Here is a 22,639-nt window from a genome sequence, read left to right on the forward strand (position 1 = left end):
TGCATTTGGACCCCTAACACTGATGTAAAAACAGCTGGGTAAAACAGTCAATGTCTGTAACTCCAGCAGTGATGAGATAGAAGTAAGTGGATCCCAGGGGTTTGCTTGCCAGGCAGTCTAGCTAATAGCAGTCAGTTCCATGTTCAGTGAAAGAGCCTGGCTCAAAAAGTAAGTTGTAGGGCTGGAGAGATGGCTCAGTGGTTAAGAGCACTGTTTACTCTTCCAAAGGTCCTGAGTTCAATTCCCAGTAACCACATGGTCGCTCACAACCATCTATAATGAGATCTGGTGCCCTCTTCTGGAGTGCAGGCACACATACGGGCAGAATACTATATACATAATAAACAAATCTTTTAAAGTAATTTTTCTTTTAAAGAAAAAAAAGTAAGGTGCAAGCCAGGCATGGTGGCACATGCCTGTGATCCCAACATTTTGAGAGGCAGAGGCAGGTGGATCTCTGGCCAGCCTGGTCTAAAAAGCAAATCAGGACAGGCAGGGCTACACAGAGAAACCTTGTTTCCAAAAGGAAAGCATTGGATGGTCAATCCCAGGCCTACACACACACACACACACACACACACACACACACACAGAGAGAGAGAGAGAGAGAGAGAGAGAGAGAGAGAGAGAGAGAGAGAGAGAGAGAGAGAGAGAGAGAGAGAAACGAAGGGCTGATGAAATGGTTCACTGAGTAAAAGCATTTAATATAACAATTTATATACATAACTTAAACTCAAATTCCTGGAATCTCCACAGAGGTGGAAGGAAAGAACTGAGCAAACAAGGCTATCACTGCCCATACATCATGCACACCCACACAACAGTAATAAATGTAATTTAAAAGCAGTAACAACAAATTTAATGCAATACTAGATTACTGAAAGAAAGACAGAAATGTTAGAGACACAAGAAGTTTTTAGAATAACTAGACAGGAAAATATTAGATGTCAAAAAAGAACTTCTTAAGGGTCAATTTCTTAAAATCTTATTACAGAATCTTTCCAATGTATGCAAAAGTAAAACAAAACAAAACAAAAAACTTGGCTTCATTCATTTATCAACATTTTTCATTTTATTTTACAAGGTTTTTGTTTTATGTCATTTGTTGAGCTTTAAAACATATCACACCATCTTACCTAAACAAACAAACAAACCCTCTAATATGAGCTAGGCATGGTGGCACACGCCTTTGATCCCAGCACTTAGGAGGCAGAGGCAGGAGGATTTCTAAGATGAGAGCAGCCAGCCTGGTTACATAGCGGCTTCCAGGACTGCCAGCACCACACAGAAAGACCCTGTCTCTTAAAAAAAAAGTAACAAAAATACTTCATTATGAAAAAGATGAACTTTTAAAAAAAGATTTCTTTTTAGTTTTACTTGACATTTATGAGTATTTACCTGAACATATGTATGTGTACCAAATGCAAGCGAGCCTAGTCCCAGCAGTGGCAGAAGAGGACATCAGATTCCCTGCAACTGGAGTTACAGTTTTCTTTGTTTTGTTTTTCCACAAATTACAGTTTATAAACAGTCATGTGGGCTCTGGGAAACAAACCTGGGGCCTCTGCCCCAAACTTTGTCAGTACGGGTATTTTATACATTTTATTACCTAAAATTGTATTAGCTTGAGCTAAACATTGTCCTATACATTATACATGTATTTGCATATGTAATTATGCTTCACAAAAGCTAAATTTCATTATTTTCACTTTGCAAACAAGTTTTTAGTGGCCCAAGGCCCCAGCTAGTCAACGATGGTGCCAAGATATTACACAGAGTTGTATCAGTAGGATGGCTCAACAGGTAAAGGCAGCCACGCCAGGCCTAATGACCTAACCGCAATTTTTGGGACCTATGTGGTGGAAGGAAAAAACTGACTCTTACAAGTTGTCTTACTCACATGCACTGGGGCTACACACCCCTACATCCATGCACATGCCTACATCCATGCACACATGTGCACAAAATAAAATGTAATAAAAATAAACCTCAGGTTAACTCTAGACTTTATTTTTTTCAACCACTAAAATCTGTTGCTTTCTCACTGGCTTTCTAGCTATCCTGTGGAAATAGGATATAAATTGTAGTAATTTGAGGGGAGAGATTGCTAAGTAAGAAAGCAAATGGAATGGATGCTAAAATGTGAGCAATTGTGCCTTTACTTTGCATGAGAACTTTGAACACTTCAAATGAAAAGAGAAAATATAACTAGATACCAGTGCCATCTCCTAGGACATAAAAGAAGCCACCTCAGCAGGAAAAACAATTGCCAGGATTTTCTTTTTTTAAAAATAAGCTTGAAGATGAGCAAATCTCTTTAAAGCCTGCCCTTCAATGACATGGGTGGGAAAATGTTACCAGACCTAATAGTTCAAACAAAAAAGCCTCACAAACAGGCAGCTAAGGAATGACACATTGACATCTGATTGTTTAATAAAATCTTGAATAAAAAAATAAAGGGATTAATTTTTTAAACTCCCTCCTGATTGATGTTAGCATTCTAAACTGTGTAAGACAGGAACTACTAATCCAGAACTTCTCCAGAGAATGGAGTCTTCACTGCAGAACAGCTTCTCTAACCTTTCCTAGAACAGATCTGAACGCTTGCGTGCATCCCTTTCTATGAAACTTACCTCAGACATCCTCCTCAACCATCTCCATTCTTCCCAAACACAAACTGAAGGGCTCCTTCCTAGCTCCTACATGACTTTGAATGTGTTTTTTAGAAAACTAATCAATACTTCAGTATAATGATCTTCTCTAGACCATGAACATAAGCCGAGACCCATGGCTTATGTCTCCTGTTCCTAATCCTCAAACTTAACACTTCAACGGACTCTACAAAAGTGTGCTAAACTTCTGTTTACTAAAGGAAAGAAGGTAAGCATACCAGAAGACAGAGTGACCTTTATGGGAAGAAATTCTTTCATCAGTATAAAACCTCCCAACATTCCACGCCTTCTATTCTGCTCCTTTCTCTTTTGGACCTTCCACTGGCCACTAGGTCAAACTGAATAAAACATCATCTCCTCAGGGCTGGAGAACTTATTCTCCACTTTGGCTTACGACAGCGTCTGATGAAGTACGGGCAGATTAGCTGGAAGGATCTAGAACATAATTCAGACTTGTACTGAGAAGCCAAGACACAGGATGAAGTTTGAAAGGCTTGCTTTTTACATTCAAAACTAAAGACAACAGGAAAAATAATTCCACATTTTAAAAGACCCAAAACATTGATTAGTAAGGAATATCAATCACTTCATCTATAAGTACTACTTAACAGTTAAAATAGCAACAACAAGCCCCAGTTTAAAAAAAAAGACTAATGTCTGGGTTTCCGCCCTCACCTACAGGGAGGACTTGCTGGCCCGAGCCCCTTCTCTAATGCCTGTCAGCCAAACCTCTGCATAATTGTCTGCTTAATTAATCCTTTGAGTAAACCTTTAGAGAAAGTTTTCTTCTTCATCAATTTAAGAAAACTCAAAACAACATCCCAGTTTAAGCTTATTACCATAGGAAAAAAATGCCCCAAATGAAGTTTTATAAGCCATTCTTTGTTTGGTTACCATGTTACCTTGGCTAGAGTCCCCTGGGTCTTCTATATGAGCAATGACTTTGCTGAGATAAATGTCCTTCTGTTTTTCTAGATCTGCTTGTGAAAACATCCTTGAATAAAGCAAACCAGGAGGAAAAACAGTCCATTAGAATCATGACTACAGTGCTTTATAGAAAAGCTACGTATTGATAATAGGTTAAACAACCTAACAACTTTCAGAGCAAATTCTCCTTAAGATCCAGTGACATAGAAGGTGATGTAAGCCACAGTACAAAGCTGAAGTCACTAGAGAGTTTAGAAGTAGAGGAAGAAAAGAACTAAAACTTCTGCTAACAAAGTATCAGAATGTACAAATGCCCCTAGACAGAGAAAGCATTTGTTGAATAACTCAAGTTCAGCAAACTTGATTGTGCCACACAGAAAAAGTTGAATGAGATTAAGACTGGAGGAAAAAACTTCCAGCTGAATCTGGCATTTAGGCCAATCATGACCTTGCTCAAACTGATAGCTCTGTATAAGAAGAGGCAGTAAGCGAAGGCGCTGACATTGTAAATGTGCTCATGTTCTAGGCAGGCTCATCTGTGGGGTGTGGTATTATTTCACTCTAAAAATTCACAGAGTGTGGCTGGAGGGATGTCTCAGCAGTTAACAGGACTGGCTGCTCTTCTAGAGGCCCTGGGGTTCAATTTCCATTACACACATCGCAGCTCACAACTGTAACTCCAGTCTCAGAGGATCTGGCACCCTCTTCTGTGGACACTGTACACACATGGCACACAAATATAAATATAAGTAAGTACCTATACACATAAAATAAAAATAAAAATCTCAAAAAAAAGGAAAAAATTGAGAAAGCTCCCCTTAATTATGTGGGAAAATAAAATAGAAGGTAGTAAACTAAAATTTAGTAGAAAATAACCTTAATTGTCATTTTAAAATGTTTAAAACAGAGTAAATATGCTATAAGTGTTATTTTTAAAAACTTTTCAATTTTCTTTTTTTGTTTTGTTTTTTGACACAGGGTTTCTCTGTGTAGCTTTGGCTGTCCTGGACTCGCTTTGTAGACCAGGCTGGCCTTGAACTCACAGTGACCCACCTGCCACTGCCTCCCAAGTGCTGGGATTAAAGGCGTGCGCCACCACGCCCCGGCACTTTTCAATTTTCTGATTCAACCTGTAAGGTAGCTTTTCCAGTACATTCAATTGAAAATGCCCACGTATAGGTACTGCCACCTCCTGGCAACAAGAAAGTAAATTAAAAAAGATGCCTCAAAACTGCAACAGTTGTCCCCAGCTGTACAAGAGAGAGAAAACTAAATGATTTTCTAAATAATTTTGATTTTTTTTTTTTTTAATTCTGACTTCTTATATATACGACCAGACATCCTCACACATGCAAGAAATGTTGTATTTATACAGTGTACTACTTGTATGTCTTTTTACTTTCAAAATAACCTTGTGAGGCTGTAGGAAAGGCATCATTAGCTTCATTTTGCTGACATAGAAACTGAAGTGAGAGATTATTGATTTGTGTAAGATAACACAGATAGAATTTTAAGTTTGCTTGGTATCTCCTGCAGAATTTCCTGACCCCTCCCCCAGATGCATTAAGGAGATACTGGGGATGGGAAGAAAGAAATAAAAGAGAATCACCAGAAACCAGAATGGTTATATATACATTACCTGGTTCTGGTTTGTAGAACAGGAATGACTTTGCCTAGTCTTCTCTCACCTTTCACCTCCCCAGAATCCTTGTCAAAAGCATGCTGGTTTGTTGTTTTCCAGAGCAGAAGGAAGAAATAGGACAGATAATTACTAGTTATAATTTTTTTAAATTTTCAGCTATATCATATAACTGAAAATATCACTATGAGAATATAAATATATACCCGTTGGGGGGCGTGGTTGAAACAGGGTTTCTCTGTGTAGCCAGCTGTCCTGGAACTCACTTTGTCTAGCCTAGAACTCAAAAAGAGATCCTCCTGTCTCTGCCTCTCCAGTCCTGGGGTTACAGGTATGTGCCACCACTGCCTGGGGAAAATGTTTTGTTTTGTTTTGTTTTAATAAATAATTATCTTTAAACACTACTGTGTGCAACACACTATGGTAGCATTTAAAATAAAATAGCAATTATAGTTTTTTGAAAAAGGAAAAAACCTTCTGAAAAAGGGATTATTTTATACATCCCATTTGGGAGATAGGAAATCAGTCTCAGAGGTTAAAGAGGGTCTAGGGCTATGGCTCACTTCCCTAGCATGTGTGAGGTCTGGATCTCCAGCACTTAAAAGAAAACCACACATACAAAAATTAGAAAGCCCAGGCTAGATTCAGTGACACATGCTTGTAATCGCAGCACTTAGGGAGCAGAAGCAGATTGCTGCAAGATCTAGGCCAGCCAGGCGAACAGAGTGAATTCCAGGCCAGCCAAGGCTCCATAGCAAAATTCTTTCTTAAAAATTCAAAAAAGCAGGCCAGGCATGGTGGCGCACACCTTTAATCCCAGCATTCCGGAGGCAGAGGCAGGTGGATCTCTGGGAGTTCCAGGACAGCCTGGTCTATAAAGAAGAGTTCCAGGACAGCCAGGGTGATTACACAGAGAGACCTGGTAGACTGTATGACTGGTATGCACAATGCACTCAGTTCAGTCTCTAGTACCAAAAAGAAAAACAGAAGTTTGCTGGGTATGGGGGTGGCACTGCCCTTTAATCCTAGTACTTAGGAGAAAGAGGTAGGTGAGTCTCTGAATTCCAGGCCAGCTGGTCTACAGAGTTCCAAGACAGCCTGTCTTGGAAAAAACAAAGTAAAAGAAGTTTGAAGGAACATAAGAGGTTAAAGAATTAAAGTAATGATCTCAGTCAGGATTCAAATCTTAATTCCCCTAAATACAAAGTTCTGCAAAAATCAAACAAAATTAGCATTATGGTTTAGATGTCCACAAAGGAAGTTTTATACAGTTATATATAGGAGTTATAAGTACATAGTAACACTTTCTGAATAAAAACAACTTCATTTCTACTTTGTCTTGGAAAAAAAAAATATGGCCAGGCGGTGGTGGCGCATGCCTTTAATCCCAGCACTTGGGAGGCAGAGGCAGGTGGATCACTGTGAGTTCGAGGCCAAAATGCTCTATAAAGCTTATCCAAGACAGTCAAGGCTACACAGAGAAACCCTGTCTCAAAAAATCAAAAAAGAAAAAGAAAAGAAAAAAATATGTACTTACTCTATTTGACGAACTGGACACAACTGGAATTCTCACTTCACAACCTGATTTCTGTGATCCACTATTTTTCCAGGATGATGCCCTGTTGGGTACCTCTGAATGGCTGGCCATCTGAGAGAATACAGGAGTAGGTTTCTTAGTTTCAGGTATATTGTTATCAGAGGCAGTTTGTTCGATGTTACTGTTTGAAGGAGAAGCAAGCAGGGACCCATCCCAAGTAGAGTTACTGGGACTGACCCCTTCAGCCTCAGTGCAACGTTTACTCTCATTGGGAGGAGGAGTATCTTCTCTCATCTGTTCCCCAAGGGAGGCAGGTTTTTCCGTTTCTTTGGAGGAATCGATCTTGTCTTTATCAAGCACAGGATCACAAACTGTTGGATTAAATGGTGCAACAACAGTTACTTTGATAAGATTCTTTTCGAGTACAAAGTGTCTGCTTAATGATTTACTAGGAGCTGGCCCATGGCCAACTGATGTACTTAGTTGAGGTAGTTTGAAGAAGCCAGGGGTCTCAGCTGCTGGTCCCAAGCTGTACAAAGAGTTCTCTTGAGGAGTGCCAGGTAGAATCCGACTCTTTCTCTCCCCATGCTCATCATGCCCATCGTCGTCGTCCTTCAAGAGCATCTCTATCTCTTCTTCTGTGAAACTGAAATGGCCATCATCTTCTTCTCCATCACAAAACTCCAACAAGGAGTCATCCAATTCATCTTCATCCAGGGAACCCCAAGAAAAGGAGGCATTGTTTTTAGGCAAAAAAGAGGTACCAGAAGACTGTTCAGAGGACAATAGTGAGCACGTCATATCTGGAAAAATATGAGGAAGTTTTGCTGAAGAACGAGAAATATCTTAAACCAACTCCAATCTACTATGTATACAGAGGTGCATCCTAGGGATCAAATCCTGTGCTTGCATCAGGATTTGTAACTTAAGAAATAATTAAGCACTAACCAAGGACAATACAAGTAGTAAACATTGAACCCCTACTCTGATCTAGCTAATAGACAGGGCATTCTCCACAGTTATGTGGAGAGCGGGGACTGACTCTGACATGAGCTCTGGTGCCCCATATCTGACCACCTCCCCTTGGTGGGGAGGCCTGGTGGCACTCAAAGAAAGAATAAGCAGGCTACCAAGATGAGACTTGATAGCCTATGACCATATAGTGGGGGAGGAGGTCCCCCTCGGTCATAGACTTAGAGGAGGGGAATAGGGTGAAAGCAGGAGAGAGGGAGGAATGGGAGGATGCAAGAGATGGGATAACAATCGAGATGTAATCTGAATAAATTTTTAAAAAAGAAATAATTAAGATATTTAACTTTATCAGCATTGTGAAAACAAAAGTTTGAATAAGATACTTTTTTCTGATCAAAATGGCAGAAATTAAAATGGAAGATAAGCTGGGTTGGTGAGGCTAAGACAAGCCCTTCCTACTGGTAAGAGTGTAAGTTAACATACTATTTTGTGAAGAGTAACTTGATAATACCATCTGATCTACCAATCTCACTTCTGGAAATTTATCATATAGAACTCCCTACTACAAATGCACATGGAAACACAAGCACATTCAAAGCAGTATTGTTCAGAACAGTCAATTATTAGAGGCAGCCTAAATGTCCACCTCTAAGAGAGAAGTTCGATAAAAATCATGAGACAGTCATGTCAAAAACACCGTCAACTGTTTAAAGTAGACTGGCATGTACTACCATAGAATGACTATAATATACAAACGTTTTATGAAGTGTTTAGACACAAACTTTACACTTTTAAAAAGGAACATGCATTACTTTCCTGTTCTGGTGACTGAAGGAGGAGCCTCACGCATGCTATGCAAGCTCTCTACCCTGAATTACACCCTCACACTATTTCTTACTTTCTAGATAGGCTCCTACTGAGATGCCCAGCCTGGACCTAACTTGTTCTGTAGTATTACTGGGACTTAAATTTGCAATCCTCCTGCTTCAGCCTCCACAGAAGCTGGGACTCCAGGTTTGTGACCCAACTGGAGGCGGGGGGGAGGGGGAATATCCCAGCACTCAGAAGGTAAAAGTAGGTGAATCTTAGAGATCAGCCAGAATTATACAGTGAGACCCTATTTCAAAAACCAAAAATTAAGAAGATATCTTCCATACTGTGCGGAGCTGCTGGAGCACTCTCTGCCTTTGCCACGAGACCAAATGGAAAAGGTGTCAACTCGAGCTGGCTGTTCCTTTCAGGAGACTTGTCAAAGTGATTGACTCCCACCTTCCTGCAGGCACAAAGAAAATTAAAGGATCGTCTCATCACTTTCAATTCCCATAATTACAAAGTCAACTGCATTATGCTTCAAGGTGTTCCATCTATTAATTTTGATCTTGACTTTTTTTTTTTAATACCAGCAAGTTAGATTACTTTCAGTGAAGAACACCAAAGAAAAATCTTTAGAGGGAAAAAATTATGCAACTAAGAACTGGTTTAGATCCTCCCAACAACTGGCACTTTCATAAATCTATTGTCTGTTTTAGTGGGGTAAACAAAGGCTGGGAGTCCTAAGACCTAAGATCTGGCTCTGTCACTAACAAGCCCTAACCATTAGGGTTTATTTCCTTGTAAAATAGAAAAGGGCCAAGAAGAGACTTGATACCCTATGAGCATATAGAGGGGGAGGAGGTCCCCCTCAGTCAGAGTCATAGGGGAGGGGAGTAAATGGAAAATGGGAGGGAGGAAGGAATGGGAGGATACAAGGGATGGGATAACAATTGAGATGTAATATGAATAGATTAATAAAATATATTTTTAAAAAATAGAAAAGGGTTAGAGAAGGCAGACTAGGCCATCTCAAAGATTTTACCAAATTCTAAAACTTATGAATACACCAAAAACCAATCAGTCCCCTTCCTCATTTCCAATACATATAAAACACAAAGAAAGGCCGGGCTTGGTGGCACACGCCTTCAATCCCAGCACTCAGGAGGCAGAGGCAGGCAGATCACTGTGAGTTCGAGGCCAGCCTGGTATACAAAGCAAGTCTAGGACAGGCAAGGCTACACAGAGAAACCCTGTCTCGAAAAGCAAAAAACAAACAAACAAAACACACACACAAAGAAAAAGCCAGCAAAGACATAAACACAAGGTGGGAGTGGTAGCGTATGTCTGTCATCTCAACACTCGGGAGGCAGAGACAGGCGGATTTCTATGAGTTAGAGGCCAGCCAAGGCTACACAGAGAAACCATGTCTTGAAAAACAAAACAACAAACAAAAAAAAGATATAGTTCTCAACCTCTACAGCATATAACTTTTTGTTTTTGTTTTTTGAGACAGGGTTTTTCTGTACAGCCCTGACTCTCCTGGAACTTGCTGTCCTCAAATTCAAGAGATCCACATGCCTCTGACTCCCAAGTGCTGGGGCTAAAGGCATGCACCACCATGCCTGGCAACCTGTCAGCAAGAAAACACCAAGTATTAATCCTTAATAACAGAGGATATAAAATGGGGGGGGGGGAGATAACATTTTATACTTAAGAAGGATCTAGTTAACTCAGAAGTGCGATGAGCCAGGCATGGTGGTGTATGCCTTTAATCCTAACACTCAGGAGGAGACAGAGAAGCAGTTAAATTCTGAGTTCAAGGCCAGCCCAATCTACATAGCGACCCAAAGCTATATAGTCTCAAAACATACCTTGTATCAAAATAATAAATAAAGTAAAAAATAAAAAAGAAGTATGATTAGGCCAGAAAAGAAAAGGATGTAAGTTTTTTGGCCCAGTGACTAAGCTATTTTATAGAGTAAAATCATCTTTTTTGGCAGCAGTAACAGTGCTTACGTCTAGAAAAGTGGAGGTTTTGGGCTTTTGGTTTTTTTTATGTTTAAGAAACCTTATGCCAGCTCCAGTATACTATAATTCCCCTACCTGGAAACCAGAATGGGCTACACAGCAAGGCTTATCACCACTACCATCCCCAAAACCCAACAATTTGAGATTTTTAAACACAAATATCACAGGCACTGAGCTCAAGCAACCTCATTTCTTAGAAGCCATTTCTGGGCCACTCCCCCCTCATCCTAATCACTCCAAAAAAATATACAGTTCAAGTACTTGTTTGGAGTGTTCAGTAAGGTTTCATGGTGGAAACTCCGAAATGCTAAGTAACTTACTTAAGTTCACTAGCTAATAATACTAGAACAAGAATCCAAACCAAAGTCTATTTCCAAAGGCAGTCTTTTTCTGTCTTTTGTGGTAGACTTGCCTCCAAGGTCACTTCCTCCAAGGTCACTTAGCAAATAGCAAAAGTAGAATCCAAAACCTAGGCCTTCTAAATGTTCTACGCTTGCTAAAACACTATAGGGTATGCAGATATTGAAGACAGATTTTTACTATTTGCAAAAATAATTTAAGCTACCCTAAGAACGCATGAGAAGCCGCTCTAGGCCCCACTGACATCACCATCATCCAGGGACACAAAACACCATGAGCTCCTCTCATCACGTCCCAAATGGCAAGAGCATCCAAAACAGTATCATACACACGAGACAGAAACAAATTTTAACTCACACAAGTCATTCTCTTTGCAACTTTAGTTGCAGATTTTCAAAAATTCTTTTTAATATAATTTAAAACATGGTAAGTAAGCCTGGTGTGGTGGTGTACACCTTTAACCCCAGCACTTGGGAGGCAGGGCCGGGCAGATTACTGTGAGTTTGAGGCCAGCCTGGGTTACATAGAGAACTCCAGGTCAGCCACGGTTATAGAGCGCATCTCAAGCAAACAAGAAAAACTTGTTAGCAACATGAAGAACCTTCAAAGCCACCACTCGGCACCACCCCCCACCTCCACCCCCACTGCTAATCCTTCACTCCATCCTTCTCCCCTTTACTGGATCATTTTGAATCAAATCTCAAGTATTACACCATTCTGTTTATAAATATTCTTTTTTTTTAATTTTAAAAATAATTTATTTATTTTTATTGTATATGCATTGGTGTCTTGCCTGCATGTATATCTGTGTGAGGGTGTCAGATCTTGGAGTTTCAGACAGTTGTAAGCTGCCATGTGAGTGCTGGGAATTGAATCCGGGTCCTTTGGAAGAGCTGAGCCATCTCTCCAGGCTCTATAAATAAGAATTCTTTATCCTAACACATCCTCCTCAGGGCTGGCTGCTCTTCTAGGGGACCTAGGTACCATTCCCAGCACCCAGTTGCGGTGATTCACACTGTTCGTAACTCTGGTTCCAGGGGATCCTGCACCCTCTTCTGACCGCTGCAGGCACCAGGACATACCTGCAGGCAAAACATCTATACACATAAAGTAACGAAAAATTTAAACTCCTGCTCAAATTTCTAATTATCTTATTCATATTTTTCAGACTTAAGGAAAAACAAATAAATCACCATTTAAGTAAGGCCCACAAAATGAAATAGGCTGCTACGTGTTCTAAAGATTTCCTACCTTTTCCCCATTGCAATTATCAGTTAAACAAAGTTTTTATGAATATATACATGTAATCACAAATTTTAAAAAGTAGTCACAAGAATAAAACCCACCACATTTAGGATAGCGAGAACTTCTGGTAGCAGCAAGGAAACAAGACTGGCAGGGAGACATGGAGAGCCTCAATCTATCTGTAATGTTTTGGCTGTTTTGAGATGAGGTCTCATGGAGCCCAGGCGATCCTGAAACTTGCTATCTAGCCAAGGACACCCTGAACTCCCGATTCTCCTTCCTGTTTGCCTCGCAAGTCCTAGAACAACAGGTACCGTACCTGGCTTTTTTTTTTTTTAATCATAACAAAAAAAACAAAAAACAAAAAACCACCACCACCGCAACAACAACAAATGAGATGGAGGAAAACCTGGACAGTAATAATAGTAATCACTATCATGCTCCCTTGCTTAACTCTTTATATGTTCGAAATATCTAATAAAAACTTTTAGGGGATGGCTAGATGGCTCAGTGAGTACAAGTACTTACCCCACAGCCCGGAGATCTGAATTCAGTCTCTAGTACCCATATAAAGACAGAAGGAAAGAACTGACTTGTTTTCTCAGCCCTCCACCCGGACACCATGCTCACACAAAAACTCACACACCATACACAGAAATAAATTAATTTTAAAAAGTTTTGGGAGGCTGGAGGTTAAGAGCTCCACCTGTTCTTCCAGAGGCCCTGAGTTCAATTCCCAGCAACCACATGGTGGCTGACAACCACCTATAATGAGATCTGATCTCTCTTCTGCAGATAAAGTACTCATATACAATAAATAAATAAATCTTTAAAAAGTTTTGGTTTGGGTCTTTTGAGCCAGGATCTCACTATGTATCCCTGGTTGCCATGGTACTATGTATATCAGGCTGGCCTTAAAACCATAGGTACATCTTTAATCCCATCACTGAAGAGACAGAGACAGGTGAACCTCTGTGAGGTCAATGCCAGTCTGGTCTACACTGTCAGTTCCAGGCCAACCAGGGCAACAGAGGGAGACCCTGGCTCAAAAACCAAACACAGCAACAAAAATTAAGTTAGAAGGCCAGTGTGAAAGATACGCCAAAACCACCCTAAATCTCAAGTATTTCCCCTTATAAACTAGGAAGCTTGCAGCGCAGTAGTCTCACAAGGTTGTAATAACAATTTAGTAAGACTATGGAAATAAGGACTTAGTACACTAGGTACAATTAAGAAGTCAGGGGTAGCTATGGTTACTCTCCCATCTCACCACCCACATTCACCTGAAGAGACTTAAGCACAGGAACGGTAAGGAAAAGGCAGGAAACTTCCCCCAGACCCATTCTGGAAATCTTTCAGTATGATCTACTTAGGGAAGTAATTAACCATATTGTCATTAAACTAATTAAAGACCAGACAACTGGATGGATAACTGAAATATCAGGTAAGTTCTTCAAATTAATGGCCCACAAAGTATCTTGTATTAGAGACATTGGGCTAAAATCCAAAGACCTCAGCAATTCATCTAAAGTCTCTGAACTTCAGTATAAACGACAAAACTCACCTGGAAAAGGCAGACATAACAGAGCCTACTTATCTGTATTCCCAGCATTTAGAAGGGTGAAGCAAGGGGAGTTCAAGGCTACCGGAAGTTCCATCTCAAATTCCAAACCAGTACAGGTTACAGACAAGAAAGGTGGGAAGGGAAGGGGGGGGTGTTTGCGATAAAAGTCAATCTGAATTTTCAAGGAAGGAAAGCCTTCAATAAAACTCTCCTGAAACTCTTGCAAGACATGGAGGCATTTGCCTTTGATCTGAGCACTTAGGAGACAGAGGCATGTGGATCTCTGAGTTCCAGGCCAGCCTGGTCTACACTGCAAGTTCCAGGCTTGTGGTGCATCATGAGACCCTGTCTCAAAGAATTTGGTAATAGGCTGGGCTTGGCGGCGCACGCCTTTAATCCCATCGGATCGCTGTGAGTTCCAGGCCAGCCTGGTCTACAAAGCCAGTCCAGGACAGCCAAGGCTAACACAGAAGAGACCCTGTCTCGAAAAACAAAACAAACAAAATAATAATAATAAAAAACATCCTGAAGCTCTTAAGCGAAGAGGCACACTTACTGCTCTCCCATGATACCACTACCTGCCTTTCTTGGCATTGCCTGGTAAGCCCTTCAGATAGAGAAGCTTCTTTATTTTTAAGGGGAGAATATTTTCCTATTTCCAAATTCTCTTCATTCTGCTCCACATCTCCGTGTGACCCTATTCTGTCCCTCCACTTCTCTCACCTGTCCACCCCCTCCCTCCCTTCTCCACACTTTAGTGTGCCACCGCCCCCTGTTCTGTAAGCTCCTGGTTGCAAACCTCAGAAACTGGCTCCCTATCTATTTTTAACCTTACCTCAAAAAACCTATTGCCTTAGAGCACAAAGCCTCGTCCTACTCAGGACAGTAAAACTGCAACGCCAGGTGTGTACACTATACATACCCTTGCAAGGCTCTACGGCCAAAACCCTTATTACCAAGCTGAGTCTGGTATGCAGGGCCAAAAGCAAGGATCATTTTGCAAAGGAGGAGACTTCTCATTGGCCTTTGATTTCCAGCCTCTCCTAAACACAGTACACATGAAGCACACAGCACACACATAGAAAAAGCTGTATCACTAAAAGAAGCCTCCCCACACCCGCGCCTCAAAATTAAAAAAAAAAAAAAAAATTAACAAAATGAACTGAAATTATCAGAAAAGAATTTTGCAACTCCTTCTGCGCTAACTGCAAATGCCGTAAGATGAAGACAACCCATATGGAAATCTCTGCTTTTAGGTAACAATTCTCCAGTCTAGGGTGCCAAGAATCCCACACGGGCCAGGCAGCAGATTTTTTTTTTTTTTTTTTTTCCCTAAACTTAAGCAACAGGTTTCTAAAGAAAGGTCTATCACAGCTTGGGGGCTCCTTAACAACTACAAAAATAAATTTAAAAAAAAACGAGGGCAGACGGGTGAAAACTACGTCCTCATTTGGTGGCCTTCTTCAGGGCTCATCCTGAGGGTGTCTGTAGCGTTCCCTGGGGCCCTGCATTAAAAAAAAAAAAAAAAAAGGGCAAGGGTGGCCCAGAGATGCTTTTTCCAAGGATCCCGTCTAGCCTGCCCCTAGGGAACACTTGCCCGCCGCGCCCAGGGCCTTCGCAATCCCTCCTCCCACTTGTGAGAGCGAGTTTTCGCCTCCCCGTGGATAGCGGGAGAAGCGCGGGTTTCTCCTCCGCGCCCCTCCCCCACCATAGGGGCGACACAGGGTCCACCCCCGCCCCGGGTGCCCCGAACCTCAGGGGACAGACGCCGACAGCTACGTCTCAGCAAAGCGGCAGCCCGCGGTCGGTCGCCCGGAGCGGGTCCTCCTCTCCCGCCCCGAAGCGCCGCGGGAAGCCCGCCATCCTCGCTTCTCCCTAGCAACACCCTCCCGCGCCGCGAGCCCGGGGCGACGTAGACCCCTCCCCCCCCACTCAGCAGGAGCCGGCGGACCTAGCTCGGGGCCCCAGGACCTGACAGCTCCCTTTTCCTCGGCAGGATGAGGGGTGTCACTCGCCCACGGAGGTAGAGGTGGCGGGGGGCGGGGGGGGCGGGGAGGAGGGCAGGGACAACCTCCCCACCCGCCATCACCTCAGGAGCCAGAACCTGCCCTTCCCTCAGCGAGACGAGAGCCTCCCTACTCCTCACGGGGGCGGCAGACGATGTACTCGGGCCCCGTGGAGGAGCAACAGGCGCCCCGCGACCCCTTGCCTAGACGACGAACGCCGGCCCTTCGTCCCTCCGGCTCATCACCTCCGGAAGCCGGGCCAAAGCCTGGGCGAACGGCTGCACCTCACTCCGCCCCCTGCGCCATTTTATCGCCCCCTTCGCGACCTCCCCCACCCCGAGGCAGCGGGGCCAACACCAGGGGGGGGGGGGGGAGGGCAAGCAGACAGTGATTGGCAGGAAACCGCCCCGCCCCTCAGAGGGTTGCGTCCTGGGCAGCCTTCCCAGCCCCGCCCTCTGCACCGCCTACCCTGCCTAGTGGCTCCTCCCCTTCCTGTCTCATCGACCCTCTCGACGCTCTGCTGCTCCTGACTGCTACTCCTTGGGCGGAAGAGGATCTAGGCCTAGCCAGCGGAGCTACGAGCTCATCTGATGCAACCTGAAGGGACTAGCGTGACAGTTCCCGGCACGCGGCGACGGCGGCGAACCAGGAAAGGGCGCGGGTGCCGGCTGAGCGCGGGAAGCGGAGAAAGCGGAGCCATGGGGGATGCTCTTAGCCCAGAGGAGAAACTGCATCTTATCACCCGGAACCTGCAGGTCAGGCCTTGGGGTTGGAATGCTCCGTTGGGTAGGTACCGAGCACTCTTAAGTCCCGCCATCCCTAGACTAACCCGGGGTCCTAAGTGTAGAGTGCTGCGGTGTCCGCATCTGGGCGGTTCTAAGGCTCTCTCTGCTAGTTGATCAGTAAGTCAGTCAAGCAACCATTCCAGGATGCAAAAGAAACCACAACGGACTCACCCTTTGTGTGCACTTAGCTTGTGCTGTAGCCATGCTGGGGCTGGGAACCTTATTCCACCCATCCTATTAAATGCCGGACACACTTCTAGGCTGTAGGGAGTCAGGACCGGGTCCTTCCAGAACTCCTGTGAAGAGACCGGAAATTTAAAAGGACCCATAACCCAACCCACTAAAGATATAAAGCAAATATTGAAACTTCCTATGACCGGAGTTGTGAAAAGAAATGAGGGCAGGCGAGCTGTAGAGAATACTCAAAGATTCAAGGCGTGCTCTGCTCTCGCAGAGGACCTGCTTTAGTTCCCAGCACCTCTGTCAGGCAGTTCAACACAGTATCTGGATCTGACGTCCTCTCCTGGCTTTCACGGGTATACTCGCGGGCGCGCCGCGCACACACTTACAAATAAATCTGGTTTTTTTCCCCCCCTCCGAGACAGGGTTTCTCTGTGTAGTCTTGGCTGTCCTGGACTCAGTTTGTAGACCAGGCTGGCCTCGAACTCACAGCGATCCATGTGCCTCTGCCTCCCGAGTGCTGGGATTAAAGGCGTGTGCCACCACGCCCGGCTAAATAATGTTATTTTATGAGTGCGGGTATTTTGGCTGCATGCATAGCTAAATGCCATATGTGTGCCTGGTGCCGGAAGAGGTGTCAGATCCCCTGAAACTGACAAATAACTCTTTTTTAATAAATAGGGAAAGTGTCCTTTGAGGAAGTGTTTCCAAACTGCCCAACATGTCTTCTGTTGTCAGGAACTACAAGTGTAGGGGTTAACCAGAAAAATCATGAGAAGTATGTTTCAGACAGAAGGAAGACCCAAGGGGAGCTAAAATATTGGGGTTCAGCGAGAAGGCTGGACAAGTAGCTCAGTGAGAAAGCATCTGTGAGGCCCTGAGCTCAGTCTTCAGAGCCAGCACACATCCTTACTCCAAGAAGACCGAGTGGTCTGGAGAAGGTGGAGCGAAGTCCTGCTGAGACACCGTAGTGTTCATGGCTCACCTTCCTTCAGGCCTCACCACGGACGCCTCTGAGGAAGGCCTTTCTTGAGCACTTTTGACAAACTCCTGCTCTCGGAACTGTCTAAGATCCCTGCTCTTCCCTTGTCTCTGATGTTCCTCCACAGCACTTACCCCTGTCATATGACTTGTTCGCTTAGGAGAGACAGGCAAGAGCAAGTCATGAGGGCCTTGTAAATTTTGCTTTACAAGCCAGATAAAGACTGGATTTGAATTACACTAAAGGTGGTTGCTCCACCAAGGTTTTCTTGTTTTGTTTTATTTGTTTGCTTTTGGCCTTTTAAAAAATTTGTTGGGCCCGGTGTGGTGGCGCATTCCTTTAATCCCAGCACTCGGGAGGCAGAGGCAGGCAGATCGCTGTGAGTTCAAGGCCAGCCTGGTCTACAGAGCCAGTCTAGGACAGCCAGGGCTACATAGAGGAACCCTGTCTCGAAAAACCAAAAATAAATAAATGAATAAATAAATATTTGTTTGCCATTCCTGGGTGTGGTGGTATGTGCTATCTGTAAGCTCAGCACCTGGTTGGAGGCCAGCCGGGTTTACATAGTGAGTTCCTGGCTAGCTAGGGCTGTTTATGGAGTCCCTGTCTCATTCACCTCCTTAAAGGGTACAATTTGGTCAAATTTTGTATATCCACAAGGTTAGGGTTCTAGAATATTTTTATTCCCCCTTGCCCAAAAAACCTGTGAACCATCTTGAGTATGGTGCCACATGCCCGTAATCCCAGCACTTGGGAGGTAAATGCAGGAGGATCTGGAACTCAGCCAGGTAGCTGAGTTCAAAGTCAGTTTAGGCTGTATAAGACCCTATCTCAATGAAAAAGAAAAGGAAAATAAAAACATGTACCATCAGCTAACACTACCCATTACCCGCATGTCCAGAATCATATAAGATGTGCCCATTGGTGTCTGCTTCTTTCACAGAGTAGCATTATAGAAGCTCATATGTGGTTTTGGTTCTATCAGAATTTCATCCTCACATTTTCATTTTCACTCCCTTCCCACTTTGCCGCCTGTTTTTCCATCCCCAAATCCTCTCCCCAGATCACTCTTCTCGCCTTTCCTTACAACGTCCTCTCTTTCCTTTTCCAGTTCCCCTCCTTTCCAGACACACCCTCTCCTACCTTCCTCCTTTTCCCCTTTCACATTCTCTCTCCTTCCCCCCTCTGGCTGCCTGTGTCCCTTTCCTCATCCCGCTGGCCTGTTCTGACCTTTGGTCTCTTCTAGGAAACTGGCTCCCTTGTGGGAAAGAGCCCAGGTACGTGGAAGAGAATTAGGAGAGGGAAGCAAACCTAGAGACAAAGATGCCCTGAGGGCAGAGAGCGGGAACAAATTGGCTCCGAGCCTCAGGTTAGACGTCTGGGCCCTGGGAGCCTCTTTTCACCTCTCTGTCTCAAGCCTGTACCCCAGGCTAACTCTGCTTGGGCCTGGTCTACCTTCAGAATAGATTCACATACAAGTCGTCTGCCTTCCTTGGGCCTTTTTGGGGCCCAACTAATATTCTATTGTATGAACACATCGTGGTTTTCCATTCATTAGCTGATGGACATTAGAATTTTCTGCCTTTCTTTGGGTTTTTGTTTTGTTTTGTTTTTAATGTTATTTTTTGAGACAGAGCTTGTGTTAACGGTCAAATTAAGGACTTTAAAGAAAGATACTTCTTCTTAGAGTCGTTTAGACGAAGAGGGAAGCTAGGATTTGAATTCTCTACCTCTCTCCCTGTGTCTTCGGTTTGTCTAGATTGGGGTCCACGGCCTATCTGGCATCTTGCCCATGTGTATCATGTCTGTTCCTGCTGTCTGTCCCTAACAGCACAGAAACACAGCACAGGAAGAGAATGAGGGACACTTCTTTTTTATTTTTCTTTTTTTAATTTTTTTTATTTAGTTTTAATCTATGTGCATTGGTGTGAAAGTGTCAGATCTTGGAGTTACAGACAGATGTGAGCTGCCATGTGGGTGCTGGGAATTGAACCCGGGTCCTTTGGAAGAACAGGTTGTGCTCTTAACCATTGAGCCATCTCTCCAGCCCCCGAGGGACACTTTTGTACAGACATCTTTAGCAGGGTTTTACAAAGGAAGAAGTTATTTCAGTGACCCAGAACACTGCTCCAAACTTCGCACAGGTGTTTTAAACCTATATCCATGTGTGCGTGCAACATTTATGGGGGATTCGTTGCTTTCAACTTGTTCACTGCTTTCACAAGTGTAAGACGCATGCAGGCGCACGCGCCCGTGCACACGCACACACACACACACACATTGTTCTGAGTTAGAGGTGAGGAAGAGGATATAACTTAAGAATAAGGTTCTGAAAAAAATAAATAAAAGAATAAGGCTCTGCGTGTAGCTTGGGCTAGGTTATAAAAGCTGACTGCATGGGGAATCCAAAGCTGGTAATGTTGGTTACACTGTTCTCTTAAAGACAGGTTAAACTTACACAGGCTGAGTACACAGTAGGACAGCAGATTGGATATATAGTAGGAGAGCAGACTGCATACACAGTCTTCCCTGATCTCAAGGCATATGAACTTTCGCTGCTAGGTCTGGGGAAAATTCTGTCTGTTTGAGAGCGGGCAGTATTTTCAGAAGCAGATATCACCACACAGTCTCTCTACATAGTTCAAGACACCTGGTTTTACATGAAACAGAACAGACAGCTCAGCAACTAAGAGCATGGACTGCTCCTGCATAGGACCCAAGTTAGTTCCCAGCACCCGCACCAGGCAGGGCACAGCTGCCTGTAGCTCTAACACCAAAGAAACTGACTCTGGGCTTCAAAGGCACTTGCACACACCGATGTACATACACATAACTTAAATAAGTGTTTAAAGAGTGCAGCTAATTTCCCATTTCCAAAAGGCTAGGAATGGTTGAATTAATAATTGTACCAAATCTTTGGTTTTTTTTCTAACTTTTGGAGTTTGAGATGGTTTCTTCTATAATCCAGGATGGCCTCTAAGTCTCCTTGTCAGTGGGGACCAGCAGAGAGTGTCCTGGAAACCTAGGTATGCAATCCTGGGATCTGCAGTCTAGTTTCAGTTTTTCTTTTTTGTTTTTTAAGGTTTATTAATTTATGTATGTATATATGTATGTGGGTGGGTGTGCCACGGATCATCTCAGTCGGGTATAGGTCCTTGGGGATGGAGTTCTTGAAGCATCGGTGGGCAAGGATTTGGCAAGTGACAAACTGATGCAAACACAGAGGCAGTTTGAATCTGAGTGTGTTTTGTAGGCAAGCAGTCTAGATATTTATACACATTTTTTGAAACACGGAGAGTTTTGTGGCTACGTTTCCTATGGAGTAGACTCAAGAGAGTCAGTGAAGCAATCAGGCATGCACAGTAAAAAATACAGAAGGCAAAGTTAATAGTGTTGTCATTTTTGAGTTACCAACTTGAATGAAACAATACAGAGTACAGAATGCAAAGCAAAGACGTCATCATTTTTAACTTCTTGGCTTGGCATCAATGCGCATGTGCTCTCTTTGTCAAGGGTCAGTGTTCTTTCATTTAAGGAACCTTTGCCCAGCACCCATGTGCTGGGAGTGTGGGAACCAAGACAGTTTTTTCTTAGTTCTCCTTTCTAATACCTGAGTTTTCTGAAACACTTTATTTCTTTGTAAGCCACAATATAAATTATTAACTAATGAATAATTCTTAGCCATGTTTCTTTTAATAAGTGGAGAAGACCAGCAGACCTTGGCGGTGAACTCCAGGCTTGAACAGTCCCTGGCTGCAGTCCCATGTCAGAGCGTTTCATTGAAATGTCGTCATGTTTGTAGGGTCCTGGTATGGGAGTAAGGTTAGGAGAAAGAATAGAGACAGAATATGCCAACACAGTGAGGAAAAAAAGGCTGCAGTCAAGTTCTCCGGGCAGGGCCATCAGACCCATTCCTGGAGGCTCTCCCTGGGCAAGGCCGCTTCGGGCTGTGCAACTGCATTTGTCTCACAGACTCCACTGGAGGGGTCGTGACGTGGATGTTATCTCTGCATGTATGTCTGCACACCAGAAGAGGGCATCAGATCTCATGGAACAACAGTTGTTATTGACAGTTGTGAGCCACCATGTGGGAATTGAGCCCAGGACCTCTGGAAGAATAGCAGCACTCTTTACCACTGAGCCACCTCTGTAGCCCCTAGTTTCAATTCTTAAACTCTTTGGGCTTAGCACCGTGTGGCTTAACAGGCTCACCATCTAAACGTGCGCGTTTTTGTATTAACAGTCAAAGCTTTATGTTCGCATGTTTATAAATACAACAACGTCCCTTAAGTCAAAACATGTTATATTCATTTTGTCAAAATAAATTCTTAGTTCAAAACAACATGGCAGTGTTTTCAACATAGTTTCTAGGTTACACAAAAATGGTTTCGCTCGCCTTAGCATACACAAAGCTCAAGGCTTGATGCCCAACCAGGCATGGCGTGGGGCTCCCTGCCTGTATGTGATCCTAGCACTCAGGAGGTAGAGGCTAGAGGATGGTAAGTTTGGGACTAGCTTAGGTTACGTGAGACCCTGTCTTAAAACAAAACAAAAAAAGGCTGTAGAATCAGAAAAGAACTGCTGGTATTTAAGGACTGAAAGAACAGGAACAAAGATGTCTAAACAAAAAGAAAAGAGGGAAACTAAAAAGAGTAACGAAGCCAAAAGCAGAGTGTGTTTCAGGCATTAAAGACTAAACGGTGCTCATTAACTGCCTCAGGGTCCTCTGTGAACCCCAGAAGAGTATGGAACTCACTGGAATGGGACTTCAGTAAATGAGACCAGAAGAGAAGGCCAAAGGAAGAAGGTGGCTCCAGAGGCTGATAACTCAGCAGTTAGGAATGCTGCCTGCAGCCTGGAGGGATGGCTCAGAGGTTAAGAGCACTGGCTGTTCTTCCAAAGGTCCTGAGTTCGATTCCCAGCAACTAC

General features: G+C 43.5%; 2 protein-coding genes across 8 annotated transcripts in view; one reads left to right on the forward strand and one right to left on the reverse strand.

The window, feature by feature from the left end:
- The window catches only part of S100pbp (S100P binding protein), a 39,673-nt gene extending 23,514 nt beyond the window's left edge, over positions 1 to 16,159 (reverse strand). The window contains exons 1-6 of one of the 7 annotated variants that reach the window (XM_051172132.1): positions 15,847 to 16,025; positions 8,905 to 9,020; positions 7,255 to 7,578; positions 6,776 to 7,146; positions 5,239 to 5,321; positions 3,575 to 3,666 (exon numbers count right to left, since the gene is read on the reverse strand). In XM_051172132.1, coding sequence (XP_051028089.1) covers positions 3,575 to 3,666; positions 5,239 to 5,321; positions 6,776 to 7,146; positions 7,255 to 7,576 — 868 coding nt within the window. In that variant the 5' untranslated portion in view covers positions 7,577 to 7,578; positions 8,905 to 9,020; positions 15,847 to 16,025. Of the gene's footprint in view, positions 1 to 1,301; positions 1,565 to 3,574; positions 3,667 to 5,238; positions 5,322 to 6,775; positions 7,579 to 8,904; positions 9,021 to 11,305; positions 11,446 to 15,846 lie in introns of those variants that run through there. The other 6 variants (XM_051172133.1, XM_051172128.1, XM_051172129.1 and 3 more) reach the window with 6 other exon arrangements.
- A 3-nt stretch (positions 16,160 to 16,162) lies between these two features.
- Yars1 (tyrosyl-tRNA synthetase 1) overlaps positions 16,163 to 22,639 on the forward strand; it is a 28,991-nt gene continuing 22,514 nt past the window's right edge. The window contains exon 1 of the mRNA XM_051172126.1: positions 16,163 to 16,518. Coding sequence (XP_051028083.1) covers positions 16,354 to 16,518 — 165 coding nt within the window. The 5' untranslated portion in view covers positions 16,163 to 16,353. The remainder of the gene's footprint in view (positions 16,519 to 22,639) is intronic.

The sequence above is a fragment of the Acomys russatus genome, chromosome 29 (genome assembly GCF_903995435.1).
Source record: "Acomys russatus chromosome 29, mAcoRus1.1, whole genome shotgun sequence".
Classification (NCBI taxonomy): Eukaryota; Metazoa; Chordata; class Mammalia; order Rodentia; family Muridae; genus Acomys; species Acomys russatus.